Here is a 19122-nt window from a genome sequence, read left to right on the forward strand (position 1 = left end):
TTCATTTACAGGTTGATTCATAGAGTTCACCATGGCTCATGTGTTGTTCATAATCATATCTGATGTTTATGTTCTTCTTGACCTAGTATAGTCTGACACTAAGGGACACAGTGTTCTCAATGATGTTGGTGAGGAGTATCTGGGAGAAAGGTTCCTTAGAACACTAGGTGTGAGGAAGGGACAAGTATAAGAGAGCAGGCCCAGGATGGAGGGTTAACTGTTAAATGAGAATATAGAGTTTTAGAATATAGCCTTATTAGGGAATCACTCTGTAGAACAATAGGGAGGTACAGACTTAATTATCTGATTATGTGAATGATTATTTGCATTTACATTGCATATCTGTATAAGTAGCGGCCTCAGCCTAATAGGAGCTGAGCAACAGGGGAACAACTGAAGAAGACTCTGATCCATTGGGATCTATTCTGGTTTGCTCCTTTCTTGCAAGAAATATATTCTGTCTGCACTCACTTTATTGCTCATCCAATGGTTTTTGCCACAACATTATTGAAGAATTAACAAATGATGGTAACTTTGTAGTTGATGAGAAGGTAACTTGCATTATGTAGATTGCTCTTTGGCTTAATCTTTTTGCATAGTTTGATCTATAACAATGTGACTGTCACGTGTTAACTGGTCATGGGTCATAGAAAATAATTTGTATAGTAAATAATATGTGAATGAAATACAGTGGAGGAGAACTATGAAGTAATGTTTAGTGAAAAGTGCAGTAATACTATGACATAATACCATTAGGTAGGTTTTCTCAGTGTTAAGTGGTTTATGCTTATTGGATTAAACACATTATTTAGGAATATCAGCTGATGTTCTGACTCTGCAGTCTTGTTGCACATAATTCGGTCTTAATCTGCACACTAACCACTAACTATGCAGCCATGAAGAAATGTAACAAAGCAAAACTGATTGTTATTGATTTTTCTTGTAGTATAGCAGTTAAAATGTAAACCAGACAATCACAAGTTTAATTCTGTCTGTTAATCATTGCTGAATGTAATTTTCCTGTTTGTAATGTACCTATACCATCCCTCTATCAAATTAAAGCAAAGATGCAATATATATATATATATATATATATATATATATATATATATATATATATATATATATATATATATATATATATGTATGTATTTAGAAAGTATATTGCTTATCCTTAAATCATGACATAGATATAAAATAGTAAATACAAATGAAATACAAGATCAGCACCTAAATTTTATTTATGGTAAACACAGTATCTGAATATACATGGGATATTCAGTATATTGATCAATAAATCAATCTAGTGATGATGTTGGTTGTACAATATATGTTACCCATATATTTAAACTAAGACAAAAGAGTTTTGCCTGCTAGAACATTTCCTGTACTTGCCTCAGAGCTCACCCTGAAAGGGCACAAATAAACTAGCTCTTCAAGATATCTTAGCTTAATTGATGGCTGCAGAACTAAACAAGTTTTAACACGGTGCATCTGGATCACAGAAAGTAATCATGGCTAATCTTATGCTTGGAAACACACCTAGTTACTTTGCTTTGCCTTGTTGGTCCTTATGGTTTGTAAGAATTTTTTGGGGGGGTTTTGGCCCATGTGTAAAACAAAGCAAAGGTGATGTGGTTCTGTTGTAATGACATTTTACAGCCGTTAAGCGACTTTGACCTTTTAATGATTCACCTCCCCCTCGTAGGTGCTGGATGTCAGACTAAAAAAGATCTTAAAGAGCATTATGTCTGACAACTGTCTGACAATTTGACTCTGCTTCAGATCTTTAATCAGTTTACCTCACAGATGGAAGAGATAAAATACATTTCTATATTGCGTATGCACTTAACATTCCCCTGTGCAAACAGTGCATACAGTGTCGAATGGATTTTTTACGAACACAGAGCCAGTGGTAACATTTGACACTGAAACCCCTCCAGAGGGGGTCTAATGACTCACAAAGACATTTAAAAAAATGTAAGACAGTGCTGCTGAGATGTTGAAATTCTAGGTCATGGTAGTGTCACAATACAGTCATACATGGAACATAAATACTTACCATTAAATAATTATTATGTCATTATTGCGTAGAGAGATTTGGCTTGGTAGACGGATAATGACTGTCTACATTTGTATTTTATGAATGCTGTAATTAAAAAAAAACTGAAGACATTGAAAACCACACTTGACCAATCTCAGACTTCATCTGAGTTTAAGTTTCAATTTTTTCATTGTATTACACCCATAAAAAACTGAAATCCTTTTAACAGGTGCAGATGTTGCTAACCCAAAAATGACAATGCTTCTTACCAATCCATCCAGTGTAGTTGTGTTTCTAGCTTATAAATCAAGAAATTCTTACCTACCATGAGCCTGAAAACTATTCATTTATGCATTTATTCTCACCTGGATGACTGTAACTCATATTTTAAAGATTGTACAAACCTGGCTCTCATGTGATCTTTGTCTTATTTTTTCCATATCTCTTTCACCCAAAGAGAGCTGGGAAAGGCTCCAGCTGACCCCCATGACCCTAATCAGGAGTAAGTGGGTATAGATAATGGATGGATGGATGTATATATATATATATATATATACATATACATACAGTAGTTGTATGTCCTTCGAGATCAAAGTTGGAGCAATTAAATCCAACCTCATCCCGTTCAGTGTGACACAGACTGCTTCTGGTTATTGCCCACAGTGGGTTCCTACTGCGCACCATAGAACAGAAACGTGGAACCTGAAATTGAGGTGATTCATGACGACTGTCTCAGCCCTGGGGGAGGTGGGTTAGTCTCAAAAACAGGGCTGGGAAAAATTCGATTTTATCAGGGTTTTGTTTATACCCACCAAAATCTTTGCAACTGTACCAAAACTTCCCAGATATTTCCATCCTTTCACACATTTGCTCCTGCCTTGTCAAATATGGGCTGAATTTATTTCAGGTCAGAACACACAAATGAGCAACTGCTGACGCACCGTATGTCCCATAACTACAGTAATGAGACTGTGGGCAAAACCTCATTTTGTGAACCAATGCACTCGTGCACACAAACCACAGTTTCTGTACAGCTTACTTTCCGTTTCTCTTCAGGAAGCTCATGTTTTCTCAGCAGCCTGTAGCCGTTGTTTTCATGCAAATGAGCTGTATGAGGTGTGCTGTGCCGTTGCTGAGCACCACTGTTTTCCAGGGTGGTGGAAAAATGTATGTAATTCTAAATGTCATCTGTTTATATCTCCCATGTAGGTTCATACTCGCTCAGATCACCTTTGTGTGGAGATTACAGACAATTCAGAAGCTGACAGGAGCATTTTAAGCCTGTGCTGAAATGACAATAGGTTCAAACCACACAGTGTTAATGTCAAGAAGAGGTATGTAGTCTGTCTGAAACTTTTAAAAACATTATCTGAACTTTGCATTTAAATTTGAATTAAGTGCCATTGACCATTTTTGTTCTTTAGAAATCGAAAGGCGCTGCTCCACATTATACAGACAGGAGAAATCCAGATCTGGAAAGATTTGTCACTATTCAGGGTCAAGGACAAAGGTTCAGAAAACATCCTGCCTCAGGAGCTGTCTGATGTTTTGCTTTAAGGTAAGAACTGCACTGGTCCTGTTTACTGCTCTTCATGACTAATTTGTTTTCTAAATATCTAAAAAAGTCTTGTTGGTAAAAAAAAAAAAAAAAGAAAAAAAAGTGTGACAATAACAATGAATTCTGAACAGTCTTTGTGAAATATAATTTAAGATTAAATAATTATTTATAGTGATTAAACAATTTAAATAAATGCTGCACAGTATATGGTAAACTATATAACTTAACAAGGATTATGGTAATCAGTTTTTTTTCCCTGCAGCACCAGGTTTTCACTACAACACTGTCAGCATTGAGCTGCTTTTACTGTCTGCCTGGCACCACCTGGAAAATAAGCAAATTAGACTGTTAGAGTACAGCGACATAAGTACTGGCTTTGTAGGAACCTAAAATTCTTGTTGTCTTCATCTGGTGTCTGTGTGGCTTTCATTAGGCTTGGGCAAGAATGGACCACAAAGAACCACAGACGGACGCCCTAACTGAAGGGACTGAAGGACAACTCAGAGAACTGGCCTCAAAATGGTTCATAGAGACTCAAGTGCCACTCCTCGTCCATAACGGCTTCTTCCCCAATTGGTTTAAGGGCTTCATCTCCAGAAAGTATGTATTTACTGAAGAAACTTTGATTTTTTTAAAAATATTTTATATTATATAATAATAATATCTTATTTTATACTTTATTTTTAAAAACTATTATCAGATTTTCGGAAAGTGCTACTAGAGCTTGCAAACGCGATAAATAATTACCAGCTTTATTTTATATGGGATGTTTTTATTTCATATGATATAAAATAAAATAAATAAATAAATACATTTATACAATATTTTGAATTTTCTTTTTTTTTTCATTTCTGAGAAGTTAGCATTCACTGAATTATTAAACAGTGTATAATAATTTTTAATGCATGTTTTTTTTTCATCCAGTCCACAAAGTTTTTCTCTGATTCAAAGCGTCCACTTGGTAACAGATACACTCCCACATACTGTCCTTTCCTCTGGCTGATACACCTACATTAAGAGGACAAAGGATAGTTACTGTATGTCAGAATGTGTGTGTGTTGGTAAAGACAGTTTCATGGAAAGGGCATGTCATAAAATGGATTTTCCTTTGATGCGGTGTTATTTCCAAGGTGAATCAGATGATCCACCCACCTAAAAAACCAACATCTCTCTTCCTAACACAAATAGGCTTTTGGGAAACACAATTGCTAAAAAGTTTTTTTTTTTCTTTTTTGGTTTATCTACAGGAATGCTGAAGAAATACTCAGAGAAAAGCAGCTGGGTTGTTTCCTGATCCGTCTTAGTGATAAGGCCATCGGATACATACTGTCCTATAGGTAAGTCCTGTGTAATTCCCATAATTTGCTTTATACTAAAAAACTGTGTGGTAGGGTTATAAAATATAATGCTAATCGGTATTGTAAAGACCCCATGATGTGTGTCAAATATACTGTAGTTATAATTTTCAGACTGCTTCTAAGCTATTCCTTGGCACCATACAGAATGAACATTGCCATTGTCGTCAGCATGGCTCTTTAGCCAATAGAATCCATATTTTCCATTTTATAATCAATGCTAATCCATTTTTAGATAAATTAGCTACATTATTTTTAGCTGGGGCAAACAAGATTGTTTTGTGGAGTGTTAGGGTTTTAACAAATACTTTTCTTCCCGTTGCAGAGGCAGGGATCGCTGTCGACACTTTGTGATAAATCAAAATGAAATAGGACATTTTGTAGTCTCTGGAGACAATGAGGAACACCACACAGTCTCTGATCTAGTGGAATACTACAAGACAAGCCCCATTGAACCATTTGGAGAGTATCTCACATCTTCATGTTCTGAGGTGAGATTAGGTTCATTTTTGATTCATTTTCGCCCTCTAATACTGATCGTAAATTAAGGTCAAATAATTGTTTTGTTTTGCAGACACCAAATGAAGATTTATATGATATTATACAAGTCGGCCCTAAAGAAATACCAGTGGTAAAAGCTGTGAAGAACATGAAAAAACAACCGTCTGACTTAGCCTCAGAGCACCCGCCCACACGACCGCAGAAGATCAATAGGACACTAGAGGTGAGTGCAACCCATGCATTTTAGACAAACTAGTCTAAATAACAAGTTACACTGAAATCACTATCTCCAAGCAGATTTTAACCACATTGCTTATCTTGTAAAACAGGAAGTACCACCTTTGCCTCGAAGGACCTGGCACTTTGATGCTAGTCCCCAACATGACAAGGACAATGTTTTGTATGCTCAGCTCAAGAAGCAATCACCCAGTCAGATACCAAAATCCCAACCCATCTGTCAGGACCATTTGCCCAGAGATAATCCAGGGAGGGCTCAACTTGGGAAATCCACAACCTGTGTTCAGAACATCAGCCGGTGTAGCCCTTCTGGACCCGACTCTGTTTACACTGCACTCTCCCATGTATTAGAGCAGAGCAGCAAGAGCAGGTCTTTGCCATTTCTGGGTAACTGCTCTGAAGGGGAGCAGTATTACAAGTTGAGTGCACCCACGTACACGCCACCAAGACTTTCCCCCCAGCCCACCAGACAAGCCACAGGCGGTCTCCCACGGTCAAAGATGACAGACAGTAGGCTGAACAGCAGCAATAATCTGGACTACATGAATGATAATGCCATCTATCATCTGGCTGGCAGACCTAGCGGCCCACACACTACATCATCTGAGAATAGACCACTGACTTCACAGCACTATATTGACTCAGTGTACAGTGTGGTCTCCAGTGAAGCCCTCCCCGAATGCTTCTCTCAGGACAATACATATGAGCTGATTCCTGAGCATGAGGATACAGCTCACACTGAGCCAAAGATTAACACCTATGAGCCTCTGGAGGACATCAGACCCAAGGTGGTAAAGGTTAGTAGCAGCTTTCTTTTAAATACTTTGTTCTCAAAAAATTGTACTTAATGTTGATTGTAATTATTTAATAATGTATTTATTTACCTCATGCAGAATGACAGAAGGAAATGGCTCTTCTCAGAGGCCAAGAGGAAATGGTGAAGCAGTTCCCTTACCAGCTACTGAAGAAAATGTTTATTGATTTTTTTATTATTATTATTATTACACTACTGTGCTAATGCCCTAATAGACACTCTACTTCTTTTTAAAAATATTTTCCACATAACTATTCAAATGGTATCTTTTGTGTACTATCTATTTTTTGTTTTTTAACGTATTTAACATGTTGCAGTTCCATGAATTGCCATCAATGTTCACCACATTGTGCACAGAATGTTCTTATTACATAATGCTTGTCTGTGTCCCATCACTGACTTGAAAAGCAGCCTAATAAAACATGATTATGTATTACTGTAACAGGTATATAATGTGCTTTTAGAGGAATCTCAACAAAACCGTAATGTGCATTACTGAACATGTTTAACTAGAAGCCGCTGTCAACGGTGCACTTCATTCACAGGAAACATGATTTGCATAGAGATCAGCAATATGGAAGTGGGTCAGAGATGTTGAAATGTCACCTATTATCTATCATCAGCTGCTCTTTTACTTTATAGTTTTAGTGTGGCCAGTAAAACTAAAGCATAGCTACAAATTTAAAGGCCTGTCTGTGTCCTTGAATGCTTCTATTTTTATTTTTTAACAAGCGATAAAACAAATGTACAGCCACCGTACAGTTTTTATAGAAAAAAAACAAACAGAAATAAGGAAATAGTGTTTCACCTGTAGGTCATGTAATACAAACCAGGATATGAAAATCCACTAATACATTTCTCATTTCTCACAAACCTAACACAAGCTAACTAATAATTTGACACTTTCTGTTTGATCCAGATCATAAAGTGTCACTGAAAAAGCTGAACATTGAAAAAGTATGTTTCTTACCTCTTATAACGGATATCACAACTCCCTGATTGTGTAATAGGTTTCTGCACCTGTAAATAACACGCTAATAAAACACAACACACTAGGGTTGTGCAAAATAAAAGAAACACAGTAAAAAAAAAAAAAAAATAGATGAGAAAAAAACATGTATCGTTTTGAGTGTTTTGGTATGGAAGTGAGAATTACAGTAATAAACAGCATTCCCTTATTGGAAACACGCTACTTGTACCCAAGGCATTATAATCAACTTTTACAGTTTGATAAAAACGAACCGTTTCTACACAGACTATGCATAAACATTCTTCTTGCACCTTTTGTTGCATCCCATGACCTTCATTCGTGGGTGAGGCAGTGAGTTGAATGAGAATAAAGTATTTCTAAAGGTGAGAAAAAACACTTCCTTAATAAAGAAAGGGTTAGCAATATGTTAATCTAGGCTTACATCTGCATGTGTCATCGCATGTTAGAAACCATTGATTAATACTTACAAATGTTAAATTGTGGAGAAATCTTGTTTATAAAAGATACACTTTAAAAAAAACGTTTATATAGAGAAACTATTACTACAAAACATTAATATCCACAAGAATGTCAAACACTTTGCAAATTGTTAATTGTTCTCATGCCATGAAGACTAAAGGCACCATCTTAAATCACCTCAAATTGAAATGTACAAGGTTCCATGGAGAGAAATCAGCAGGCGTTTTACACACAGCTTGGTTGCTCTCAACCTCAGAAATGGTTGCTTACAGTAACGGCTGCTTTATAACCCTACTATCACATTGTGCCAGAAGCTTCTCTGCTGGAATCATAATTAACAAATGTTCTGAGACTAGTAATTAATGAAGCCACTCAATCAGCACTGTATTACCCTGAGTATTTGATACTGCCCTCATAAAGGGAAGTGGAGATAATTGAAGGATGAATTAACTGGCTTCTCTGATGACTGCACACAGCTTAACTGACATTTACTGTATGCCTTCACCCTACAAAATATGTTTTTTCCCCCAAAATAAGACTCTCAGTATCAACTTCTCTTCATTTTTAAATGTTGAGACTGTATATATGACAAACATACCATTTACCAACTTAACTCTGTTTTGTATGCTTACATTTTAGTGTTGATTTACATAGTATAGATGTAGTTTTCTCAGTTGCAATGTCTATGAAACTGCCTATGCTGAGTTGCTTGTTGTGTTTTGTAATGTTCTAGCCTGCAGCTAATGTCCCAGTTTCTACTTTATTAAAACTCTGTGTGTGTCAACCTGAGCTCCAATTACCTAGGTCGTATTTATCACTGCGCTTGGCAATAAAGTTGACTCAAATGTGACTTTTTGCATATGCATGCTGATCCATAGACATAAACTACTTAGTGCCTGACATCAAAATGTTCTGCATGTACGCAGCATTTATTTGTACAGTATGACTCACTAGTGCAACCTCAGCTGAAAACATGAACTGTACAAAAACAACACAGTATACTCTGATCCATGTGTACCTGGTACAAAACTGTACCCTGCAGCCTAGAAAACAGAATCTGTTAAGCATTATCCAACATAACCAAGGTCACTTACTTTAGCTGTGTGTGTGCAGGATGTATGCTTGTGAAGGCTGAGGCAGCTCACCCCTAATTATTACATTCCACTTAACAAGTTATTATAGCTGATATGATGGGCTGTGCAGAGGTACAGTTATTTCCTTATCTGTGCAATTTGCACACCTTGATCATCATGGGTGGTACAGTTGAAGGAAACTGGTTATATGGATGGGCAGGATGCAGGTCAGGCCAGTAACTTGAAATTATTTATTTTTGGCAAACAACCAGTGACAGCAATAGTATTTAAGGATTTTTTATGTGTTTTAAGGGACAGTAAATCTCTCAGAACACACAGAAAAAAGACATTTATTCAGAATAAGACAAATACCTGAAGTCATGTAAAATACTGCAAAATATCCAAAAGAGGATAAGACATGATAGTCAATGAAGCAGAAGACAAACGTTCCCAAAATGAGTTCAGAAGACAGAGCCCTTTGTTTAACTGGAAAGCAGTAAGATGATTGTCGTCATATTCTAGTTCCACAAACAAACAACAACACAGCACAACACATCATATACAAATATTGCATAGCAAATATAGAATATCTGTATGCCCATAATACCATTGCTGTGCTTTCATGCACTTCAAACTTTGTCTTGAGCTTTATAAATAGTACATCTTTAGTGTGTAATTGTAGGAAGACTGAGAGTATCTCATGTGCAATATCGGTAGATAAGAAATTTGATGCATTCTTGAACATGGCCAGAAAGCAGCAGTCTGACGTCTGGCTCATTGTTTCATTTATCATTTTCAGCTATAAAATATTTAAGAGTGGTCTTTTCTCCCAACAAGAGACCAATTCAGGCCAAGCCCTTTTGTAAGTGCTAAAAGGAAAATACAGTGAAGAAATTCAGCACCTTGAGAGGTCAGCTTTATCAAGTATTTCACTTTCTAATTGCACAGACTTCTCTCAGGCAAGGACGGCTGAAGATGACTAATGTGTGATTTTTTGATGATGGAAGTAGGAGACAGGCACTGTGCCGTGGCCAGGACATGGTTCAGGTAGAGTTGTGATATTCACTGCCAACCTTGATAACTTTCCATAGAGCTCTCTCAAATTCGTATATGGAAGGTACTGGAGTGACAAAAGAGAAAATATGAGAGACCAAGGCTGAAACTGTAGTAGTCATTGTGCCTGTAAACATACTGACATACTCTATGTGAACACAATATATAACCAATCAGACAGCGGTGAGGCCGTTTTCCTGAATGTGCATTGTAGTGGTTCAAGATTAAACTGACTTAAACGTAATCTTAAAATATTTTTTGTCTTATGTAAGATATATTTCATTACCTTAAGAAGTCAGGAGCCCGAGATATCATATTTTCAAAGTCAGCAAAGGAGAGTTTGTTGTCTCCGTCCAAATCCGCCTCTTCTATGGTTTTCTCACACACCAGCTCAACCTCTTCAGGAGTCAGCTCCTCCTTTGGTCAGCTTGTTCAGAGTCTTCTCCAGGTCCTCTTTGCACAAGTAGTTATCTACATTGAAATCTGTGATGAACAGGGACAACAGCAAACCATTACTAATTTTCATTTCATCCAGTTCTAGAAAAAAAAAAAAGATGAATGTTTGACATTACCGTATATTTTGAAGGCATATATGGCCTTGAGTTCTCTAGGAGCCATTTCACTGAGGACAGAGAACATGTCCACAAATTCATTGAAGCTGAGATTCCCCATCCCATCCTCAGAGAAAGACTCTACAATCCTGTTGCGGAATGGGTTTTCCTACAAATGTAGGGGACATTTTTACATACATCGATGCTGGTACATATTACTGTAAATGTAAAAGTTACTGGATCAGGAATACCTCACAATACACAACCTGAAGTTTGGAAAAGAAAATATATTTATAAGATACACAATTATGAACCATGGATTTTATGAGCATGTGGTTTTATTTGCTGTTGTCAGTTTCACATATGAGCTACCGAGGAATAAACTGCCAGGGGTATTCTGCTGATCGCAGGGTTTAATTTAAAAAGGCTGACTCCCTGTCTTTGCCAGTAAGGTGAAGCCAATATTTTCTCCTCTGTTGCTCAACCATAAGTTGCTTCTCAGGAGTTGTAATTAGCTGATTTGACACAGCTTGTAATAAATTCACATTAAAGGGGAAGCTGTCAGAAGAGACTTAGAAGCACACTGTATATCTGTAAGCAGTGTAAGTACTGCAGTTTTTCTGTGCATGGTGAGCAAGTCTAAGTTCAATACAAGATAAGCAAAACAAGCCATTTGTATAAACACCCAATCGGCCATGTAGAGCAACTTAATTTTTCAATGGATATCCTAAAACACATCACTGAGCTTTCTAAAATTTCTGAATATTCTTTTCAAATGTCAGGTGCTTAGAAATCAGAGGGAATGCATCTGTCAGCTTAGAGGCACAAAGCATTTCATGGCACATTAACTTTCATAAGCTGTGTCACAAAATGAGATCTGTGATGATAGTTTAAAAAAATCAATTCTGAGAGAGAGAGAGAGAGAGAGAGAGAGAAAGTATTGATTGGTTGTTGGCCCACATGAGTAGTTGGTGATATGTTTGTGTTCTTACAGCACAATCTAAAGTAAGAAAACACCACGCTGGTACAAACTATTTGTGAAAACTAAAGAACAGGTTAAAAAGTGGCTGATTTTTGTGAAATAAGTTTACATCACAGAGCTGATACTATATCACTACTATATCACTTCACAAAACATTTTTTTTACCTTTAACTCTGGCATATTGACTATCAGGGCTAAAGGTAGTTTACAATCAGGTTCATTGGTATAGTCCATTGGTACAAGATGTGGAGCCAACTCATGGTATCTGCCGTGCAACCTAGAATAAAAATAAAAACAATTTTCAAACAATTGTGGTTCTTTGCACAAGACTACCAAATGCACTTCTGCTTTCCTTTCTAATCATTAAGTGGTATATTTTAATTGACAGAGCACAGCCATTCATCAGCAGGTACGCTGTTTTTAGGCTTTCTGTGCTCTCTTTGGCCCTGAATTTAGAGCAACACATGAGGAAAAACAACTTTGCACTACAGGATAATGTTCAGCAGACCTATTAGCATTCTGGGTTTTTTTCAAAGGTATTTAAAAAATTGTGACAAAAACAAGAAAACTGCTATACAGAAACAAGTATTTTATGCAGGTCATAAAGTGCAGGACCCTAACATGCCCTCTGCTGATTGTCAATTTGTTAAGGCCACTGCTGGATTTAGAATCCAAGGAAGAAGACTTACATGTATATACATACATACTTAGCATAAAAATGTAGGCTCAAATAAGCATGTGTGTTAGAGCCCAAATTCCTGCGTGCCTGGAATCACACAACTTTCAACATTAAAAAATGCTGAACATTGAAACACACTGGAACATTCTTGAGTGTCTGCATTTAATTTCTTTAAGTAACTATTTATCTTCCAACATCTAGACCCAGTGACAAAAGATACTGAAAGATAAGCAATTACTGGTTACGTTCTTTATAAGAAAATAAAAAAAAGAAGAAAAAAGAGATTGGTTTATTTCATGCCTGCTATAAGGGATGAGCGTCAGACAGAAGACAAAATCATGCTACCAAGTGAGTCATAAAACCTAGTGCAATCACTATGAGTACATTTATATTTATTTCAATTTTTTAAGGGTTGGAGTTGCACATGTCGAAAGAAGTAGAAACGTGACACTTCATTGGGTGGCACTGAAAACAACACCACAGTCAAAAGGTCAACATGACTTCCAACGGTTTAGGTAACAAACTGATACTACAAGACAGAATCATCTAGATCTTCATGAAAAACAGCTGAATCGTTTTACTTATTGCTGTGTACTGCAAGTGAAAAAGCCATTAAACAATAATACTGGTTTAATTTTAAATGATGTATGATAAATATTCCTGACTTCAGCTTTGTATTTAAAATTTCAGCAGGGTTCAATTGCAGTGTTGTTTTGTAATGAGTAAGTATGATTTGTGACTACACATAAAGTATTACATACCAAATCAGTGGGTGGTTCCACACTATACAGAGCAAGGGAAAGCCAAGACAGCTGTAGCAGATTTTAGTAACGTGTGTAGGATATTATGACCCAAGCAGGTTATAAATATGTGGTTTACAACAGATCAGCAACAGAATCAAGAGGTACAATTCATAAAACTTACCGCAGAATTTCTTTGCGGGTAAAAAAAGTACAGTCCTAAAATGAGGGAAAAAAAACAGCAGGTCAAAGACAAATAGGCTACTTCAGTCTGAGAAAAGGCTGTGCTCTATGACAAACTGTTAACGGTACAAAAGTCTTCTATAAAAGGCCTAAAACACTCTAAATGACACATCTGTGAGTCATACTGTAGTAATAACATTATGGTCTTTTTGAAGTCATGTCAACAACCTTTACTGTAAAATGCCAGTCAAGGTATCCGATTTCTCTTAAATGATGATGTGTGTGAATGTTGTCACCTGCAACTTGCAATTGGATCGATGAGACAAGGGAACATGATCTGCTGTCGTCTGACATGCATGTGTTGATGCACGCATTATCCAACAGCCCTACTGGAGGCACCATAATTTACAGTTTCCCTTGTATCCTGTCTGAGCTGTGCTCCTAAGTGTGGGAAGTAGGGCGCAGCCAGCTGAGAGACAATGCGATTAAAACATATATAGACTCAACATCTTTCTTAAGAAACCTCTTTACTGTTGCATTTGCTATTGAAGGTATGTGGGTTAATAACAAATGCAGGTTTATTAAAAATAATATCTCACTATTCCCCTAAACCTTCTAAATCTTCATCCTGAAAGATAAAACTATAAGAGAAAAAGAAAAAAAAAGATCAAGTTTGGACAGTTATACCACCTGAGCTCTGAATTCCTTCGTGAACTAAAACCCTCAGGCTCAGTCAGTTGATTTAAAAAAGGGTATTATATGTTAAATGTTTGGTCCTAAAAAAATTAGATCAAATATTTAGATACCCAGGAGGAAAAATAGTCTGAGAAGAAAAGGAAAGCAACAGTGGTCTAAGAATGGCTTTTCAAAAGAGTAACCAGAGAGGCTCTTAAGAACTATACTGTCTCCTGAGAGTAGAGTTTCATAGCATATCGCACCAGCTTAGCATCAATTATTAAATCCACACCTAATCACATAACCTGTGACATGAAGATGTGGTTCTTCAGGGGAAAACCTGGATTACTGTTACAGGAAACACGTTATCTGAGCTCCTCAGATTATAAGTCATTAAACATTAGACCCTCCACTTTTCAGTGACAACCATAAGCTATTCCCATCAAGGAAGATGATGTCAATATTTAAACAGTGGTTATAAATGATGGCCCTTTAATGAGAAATTGATTATTGCATTGATTAATTAATGGCCACTTGCCATCAATCAATGTGATCAATATTTAAAAATATCCACTTATCTCCCTGTTTGACAAAATGTCCAGTATTTTTTGATTCACCCATTAAATCCAAGATTAGGCCAACATAAAATAAGGGATAAATATAGTAGCCTAATATTAATAGAAATAAATCTATTAATCTTTTTCTTTATTATTAGCTTTTATTCTGGATTCCTGAGTTGAAGATATATCCTCCAACATGATGCGGGCACAGGTAAGAGCTTGCAAGCTTACCTGGTAGGCATCAAGTTGCTCGTCGGTAAATATTGTTTGCTTATTTCCCATCTTGAACAAGTAATTTTCTGCGCGTACACATTCACAACACTGAATGTCCAACGCCCCTTCTCAGTGAGAGGCATTTAGAGGATCCGCGGAGTCAAAGTCTCCATACAGTAAGGGTCGGCGAAGTTGCAAAAGGTTTATTGGTGTTCTTACAGGAGATGTTCGCCATGACCGTACAGAGGATGCATTAACAACAACAAGAACAAAAAAAAAAAAAAAAAACAAGACTGAAAATGTAAAAGAATATTGTCCACTTGTGTCGGAGCCACTGGAGGTTGCCTGGGGAGTCCAAGGAGTGCAAGCTGATCTGCTTCTTTAAGCACTCCGCCGGAGTCAAGACAAACCAATAGGACCTCATATAAATAAATAAATAAGTCAGTAAATTACTAAACAAAAAAATAAATAGTAAACTGGGCCCTGCTGGTAAGGTGACGATAACAGGGTTTTGCAGTAGAGGAGTGCAGTGGAGGTGTTATGTGTCATGTAATGTTGCATTATAACGAGTGTTACATTATAACACTGTTTGTTTGTTTGTCGCAAAAATTGAAAATGCTTAAATAAAGCGTGAGTATCTTTATTTTGTAATTCATTTCCATCAATCGTCATTGAGACAGCGCTTCAATAAATGTGTCATGTGTTATATTTGAATGGCATTTCCATCATGCTTGATTGGATTAGACATGCTAGTTTCATTATCCCTCTAATATGTAAAGTGCTGCTTAACGCTCGTACTGTTGCCCACTGTCCGATCCAAAACCATTTTCCTCGGTGCTTTAACGAGAACAAAACTTTTCGTTAAGGACAGAACCTGTTGCACTGAGGAAACGATCTGGGACATTTTTATTTTTATTTCTTTATTTCTTTATTTTTACACAGACACGTCTTCATCTTCCAGCTCGTCCTATCCTGTCCTGGACTGCAGAGACCGAGGTCCGTCTCATCCACCTGCGTCCTATCGCAGCACAGCAGTACAGTGAGCGTGTCCTGAATGCACCCCAGGACAGATGCCAGTTTTACATTTCCCCCCAGATAACCACAGCTTTGCCTTTTCACTGCATTTGGTTAAAAGCATCGATTTTTGTTGCGACAGGTTGTTTAGTAGGTGGCAAAGTTGCCCGCGATGGATTCAAAGCGAGAGAAAGACCAAGGTAAGTTGTGATGGATAGCTTGTTGCTACGTTGCCATGCTAGGCACTAGCCACAGCTGATGCTAGCTAGCTGTGGCTAACAACTCATCGTTTGTCACGCAACATTTGACTCATGTCACCATCACGGGGGAGGAGGGGGAAGCAATTACCATTTCATTAAATAACCCACCCACTTTCATCAGACAAAACCATCCTCATGAAACAACACAGCCGTTGCATCACGACGCTCATATTGCTAAGATGCAGGTAGCTACCAACATTAGCTAACAACATTAGTGATGCCTGACTTACAAGCTAAGCTAAACACTGTTTCTGCAGGTGTTAACATGCAAAGTATGTGTTTGGTGGCCATACTTACCTCAGCCACACCCATTTCCCCAGTTTAGTTGTGACAGTCTTAAGTTCTTATATAATTTACCTTATCTAAAGTTAATGTAACGTTATATAACCTGTGTAGATGTACATCTGAAAAACAAAAACAACATGAAATTGGGTTAAAAAAAAAAAGATCCAACATCATTATCTCTGGTTAACCAGATGAACCTTGTCTTTCAGTGATGCTGTTCTATTCATGGGGGTGTGTGTTTTTATTTGGTTAGGATCAGGAAAGACTATTGATGTGAAGTCTGCCTTAGGAAGTTAAACCAAATGTAGTTCCAAGCTGACAAGTTAGTACAATGATAAGTAACACACAGAGAAGAACATCTGACACATTTGTGGCCCTTTCCTCTGGAGTTGGCAGAGGAAAGGTTCATTGTGCAAGGTTCATTGTTCATTGTGCATGTATTAAACCAATGGAACGCTTGAATTGGTATTTACTATTTAGAGACCACTGCGTGGGTTATTTGTTTGTTCCACCATAAGCAGAAGAGACAATGCTTGCGGCATTCTCATTTTGTGGTGCTGACTCACAAATAAGGAGTCTGTGTTGCATATATAAGAATAGAAATGTGAATGTGTTTTGTTATGCTGCAGTCTGATTTCTCCAATTCTCTCAGATGCAGATTATGAGAAGATAACTGCTGTGCTGCTCAAGTCACGTACAGGAGAATTTGATTTGGAATCGATACTGTTTCTCAAATTGAGAGGTCTTGGTAAGATGAAATTAATATATCAGTGTCTTAAGTCTTCAAAATACATTAATTCTAATTTTTTGTTATGTCTTATAGGAATACATGATCTTGGATGTATTGGGGAGTGTATAAATTTGGAAAGACTGGACCTCTCTGGAAATAATATCACAAATTTAGCTCCTCTAGCATCTCTTCGACTGCTTTCTGTACTTAATTTGTCTGCTAACAGGATCTCCAGTTTAGGTAAGATTTTCAAGATTCTTTATTTCCATGATGTAATTTCAGATATCAGATTTTATTTAAGTTGTTGCTTTTGTAATTTCAGAGCCACTGCGCAGTTGTGAGAGTTTACAGAACTTAAACGTGGCTGGTAATGTCATATCCAGGTATCACTACATAACCATTGTCCAAATGATTATTCTGAAAAATAAAAATGCAATACGATAAAAAATGCAAAATTGTGGATTATGATTATATAGTACATAAACAAATAAATAGATGTTAAAAATATTTTATTACCAGTAATTGTTTTTAAGAGGAATGTTCTGAATTCATCCTGTGAAACAAACTAATCGGTTTTTTTGCAGTGTTGAGAGCCTTCACTGCCTGCAGTCTTTAAGAAAGCTAGAAAATATACGTCTTAAAGACAACACTTACAATTACTCTAATCCAGGTAATTTTTACTGACTTCATTTGAAAACAATCGTTGATAGAAAATCTATGTAAATGAACTCAAAATTACTTTCTCTGTGTCAGTGTGCAGGAACGCATCATATAGAACCGTAGTTCTGGAGATGTTCCCCAACATTAAGGTGCTGGACGGTAAGCTTTTTGTTATTTATATTTTTGCACAGCATTAACGTTCAAACTAATTAGAATGTTTCCCAAGATTTCTGGGTTTGTTTTCTGTTTAAATTGTAGGTGAAAGAGTGGTTGGACGTGGCAGTGACTTGTACCAGTTGTGCAAAGACATCGATGACACCATCAAAGGTACATTTGTTAGTTATACTAATGTAAAATATTTGTAATTTGTTATCTCACTGTTTATAAGATTAAGATGTTGGATGTAGAATTTATCTTACATACACTGGCATTTGAGGCATGTCTTTTTTTATTTTGGTCAAGTAAAATATTGAACTGAAGTTTTGTGATATTGCAATGCATTATTTTTTCTTCCCTATGAATGTTTAGCTGGTTTATACAAGAATGGACAGCTTATTGAACATCCTGATTGCAAGCCGTGGGTGGAAGATAGTTACTGGGAGATAAAGAGATCAAACAATGCCATTATTGAAGAAGCCTACAAGCAGTTTAACGGTAGGAGATGCTCTGCAAGGCTGTGTCATTAAAGTGTTGCATGTGGTTTAACCATTTGTCAGCATAATTACATTTTGTTCACGGGGTCCTATGTAATCATTGTCCTATAATTGTCTTTCCGCAGATGTTCTTCATGAATGCAGACTCCTCAACAACAGAGCTGTTCATGTAATTTCACAAACTGAAAGATCTATGAGCCTGAAGAAACAGCCGAAGCAGTATGCCATCTGAACTGGGCTAATTTGAACACATTTGCGTGTGGCATTTAGCGAGTTTTTGTTGTGTGATATACAATGACTATGTACTGTAAGTTTTTCAAATAATTAAGCTATATCCAAATGCTTGATAATTCTCATTGCCAGACACACATGCTCTGTGTTGCAGTGTGAGGCATTTGTTGAACATTTTTTGCATCCTATGCATTCAGTATCTGATGATACATGCAAGTGGTCTGAAGTCAGTTTAAGTCAGTTAAGCAGTGGTCAGTTTGGTTCAAAGATGTCTTTACTTGCACAGTGTGCATTATTTACCATGTTCTAGCCTGCATTTATGCCAAGCGCTATGCTGCTTAAGAATTTCTATAGGTTTCCATTATTTAAGAGCTTTTTTCCATTTCACACTACTGGATAATTTTGGGATTTAATGTGCCCCATAATGTGTCCTTTTTTGTAAGCTGAACTGAAGCAAAAAGCGATTGAATGATTGTTTCAGCTTGTTTTATACCATAAGGTTTATGATGTGTAAGACCAACTTGTGGTAAATACAGTGCTTACAAAAATGTAAAAGGTGAACTTCATGTTTGATTTTTACTCATATCTACACGATCTCCTTTAAAATATTGATACATAAAT

General features: G+C 36.8%; 3 protein-coding genes across 3 annotated transcripts; 2 read left to right on the forward strand and 1 right to left on the reverse strand.

Moving 5' to 3' along the window:
* Window positions 1-3124: 3124 nt before the first annotated feature.
* LOC113133030 (SH2 domain-containing protein 7) lies at window positions 3125-7444 on the forward strand. Its single transcript, XM_026311542.1, has 8 exons — window positions 3125-3378; window positions 3469-3602; window positions 4036-4202; window positions 4850-4939; window positions 5283-5448; window positions 5532-5681; window positions 5788-6492; window positions 6589-7444. Exons 1-8 carry the CDS (start codon window positions 3336-3338, stop codon window positions 6634-6636), a joined length of 1503 nt encoding a protein of 500 aa, XP_026167327.1. The 5' UTR covers window positions 3125-3335; the 3' UTR covers window positions 6637-7444.
* Window positions 7445-9410: 1966 nt separating this feature from the next.
* Window positions 9411-14903, reverse strand: cib2 (calcium and integrin binding family member 2). The gene is given in 7 exon segments (XM_026311509.1): window positions 9411-10152; window positions 10372-10505; window positions 10507-10568; window positions 10658-10805; window positions 11784-11895; window positions 13222-13256; window positions 14687-14903. Coding segments are annotated over 7 exon segments (564 nt in total). The 5' UTR covers window positions 14738-14903; the 3' UTR covers window positions 9411-10130.
* A 524-nt stretch (window positions 14904-15427) lies between these two features.
* On the forward strand, window positions 15428-19056 carry lrrc61 (leucine rich repeat containing 61). The gene is made up of 9 exons (XM_026311690.1): window positions 15428-15882; window positions 16880-16975; window positions 17051-17197; window positions 17280-17340; window positions 17542-17627; window positions 17711-17776; window positions 17876-17944; window positions 18146-18271; window positions 18396-19056. Exons 1-9 carry the CDS (start codon window positions 15855-15857, stop codon window positions 18500-18502), a joined length of 786 nt encoding a protein of 261 aa, XP_026167475.1. The 5' UTR covers window positions 15428-15854; the 3' UTR covers window positions 18503-19056.
* The last annotated feature ends 66 nt before the right edge of the window (window positions 19057-19122 follow it).

Source organism: Mastacembelus armatus, chromosome 6 (genome assembly GCF_900324485.2).
Source record: "Mastacembelus armatus chromosome 6, fMasArm1.2, whole genome shotgun sequence".
Taxonomy (NCBI): domain Eukaryota; kingdom Metazoa; phylum Chordata; class Actinopteri; order Synbranchiformes; family Mastacembelidae; genus Mastacembelus; species Mastacembelus armatus.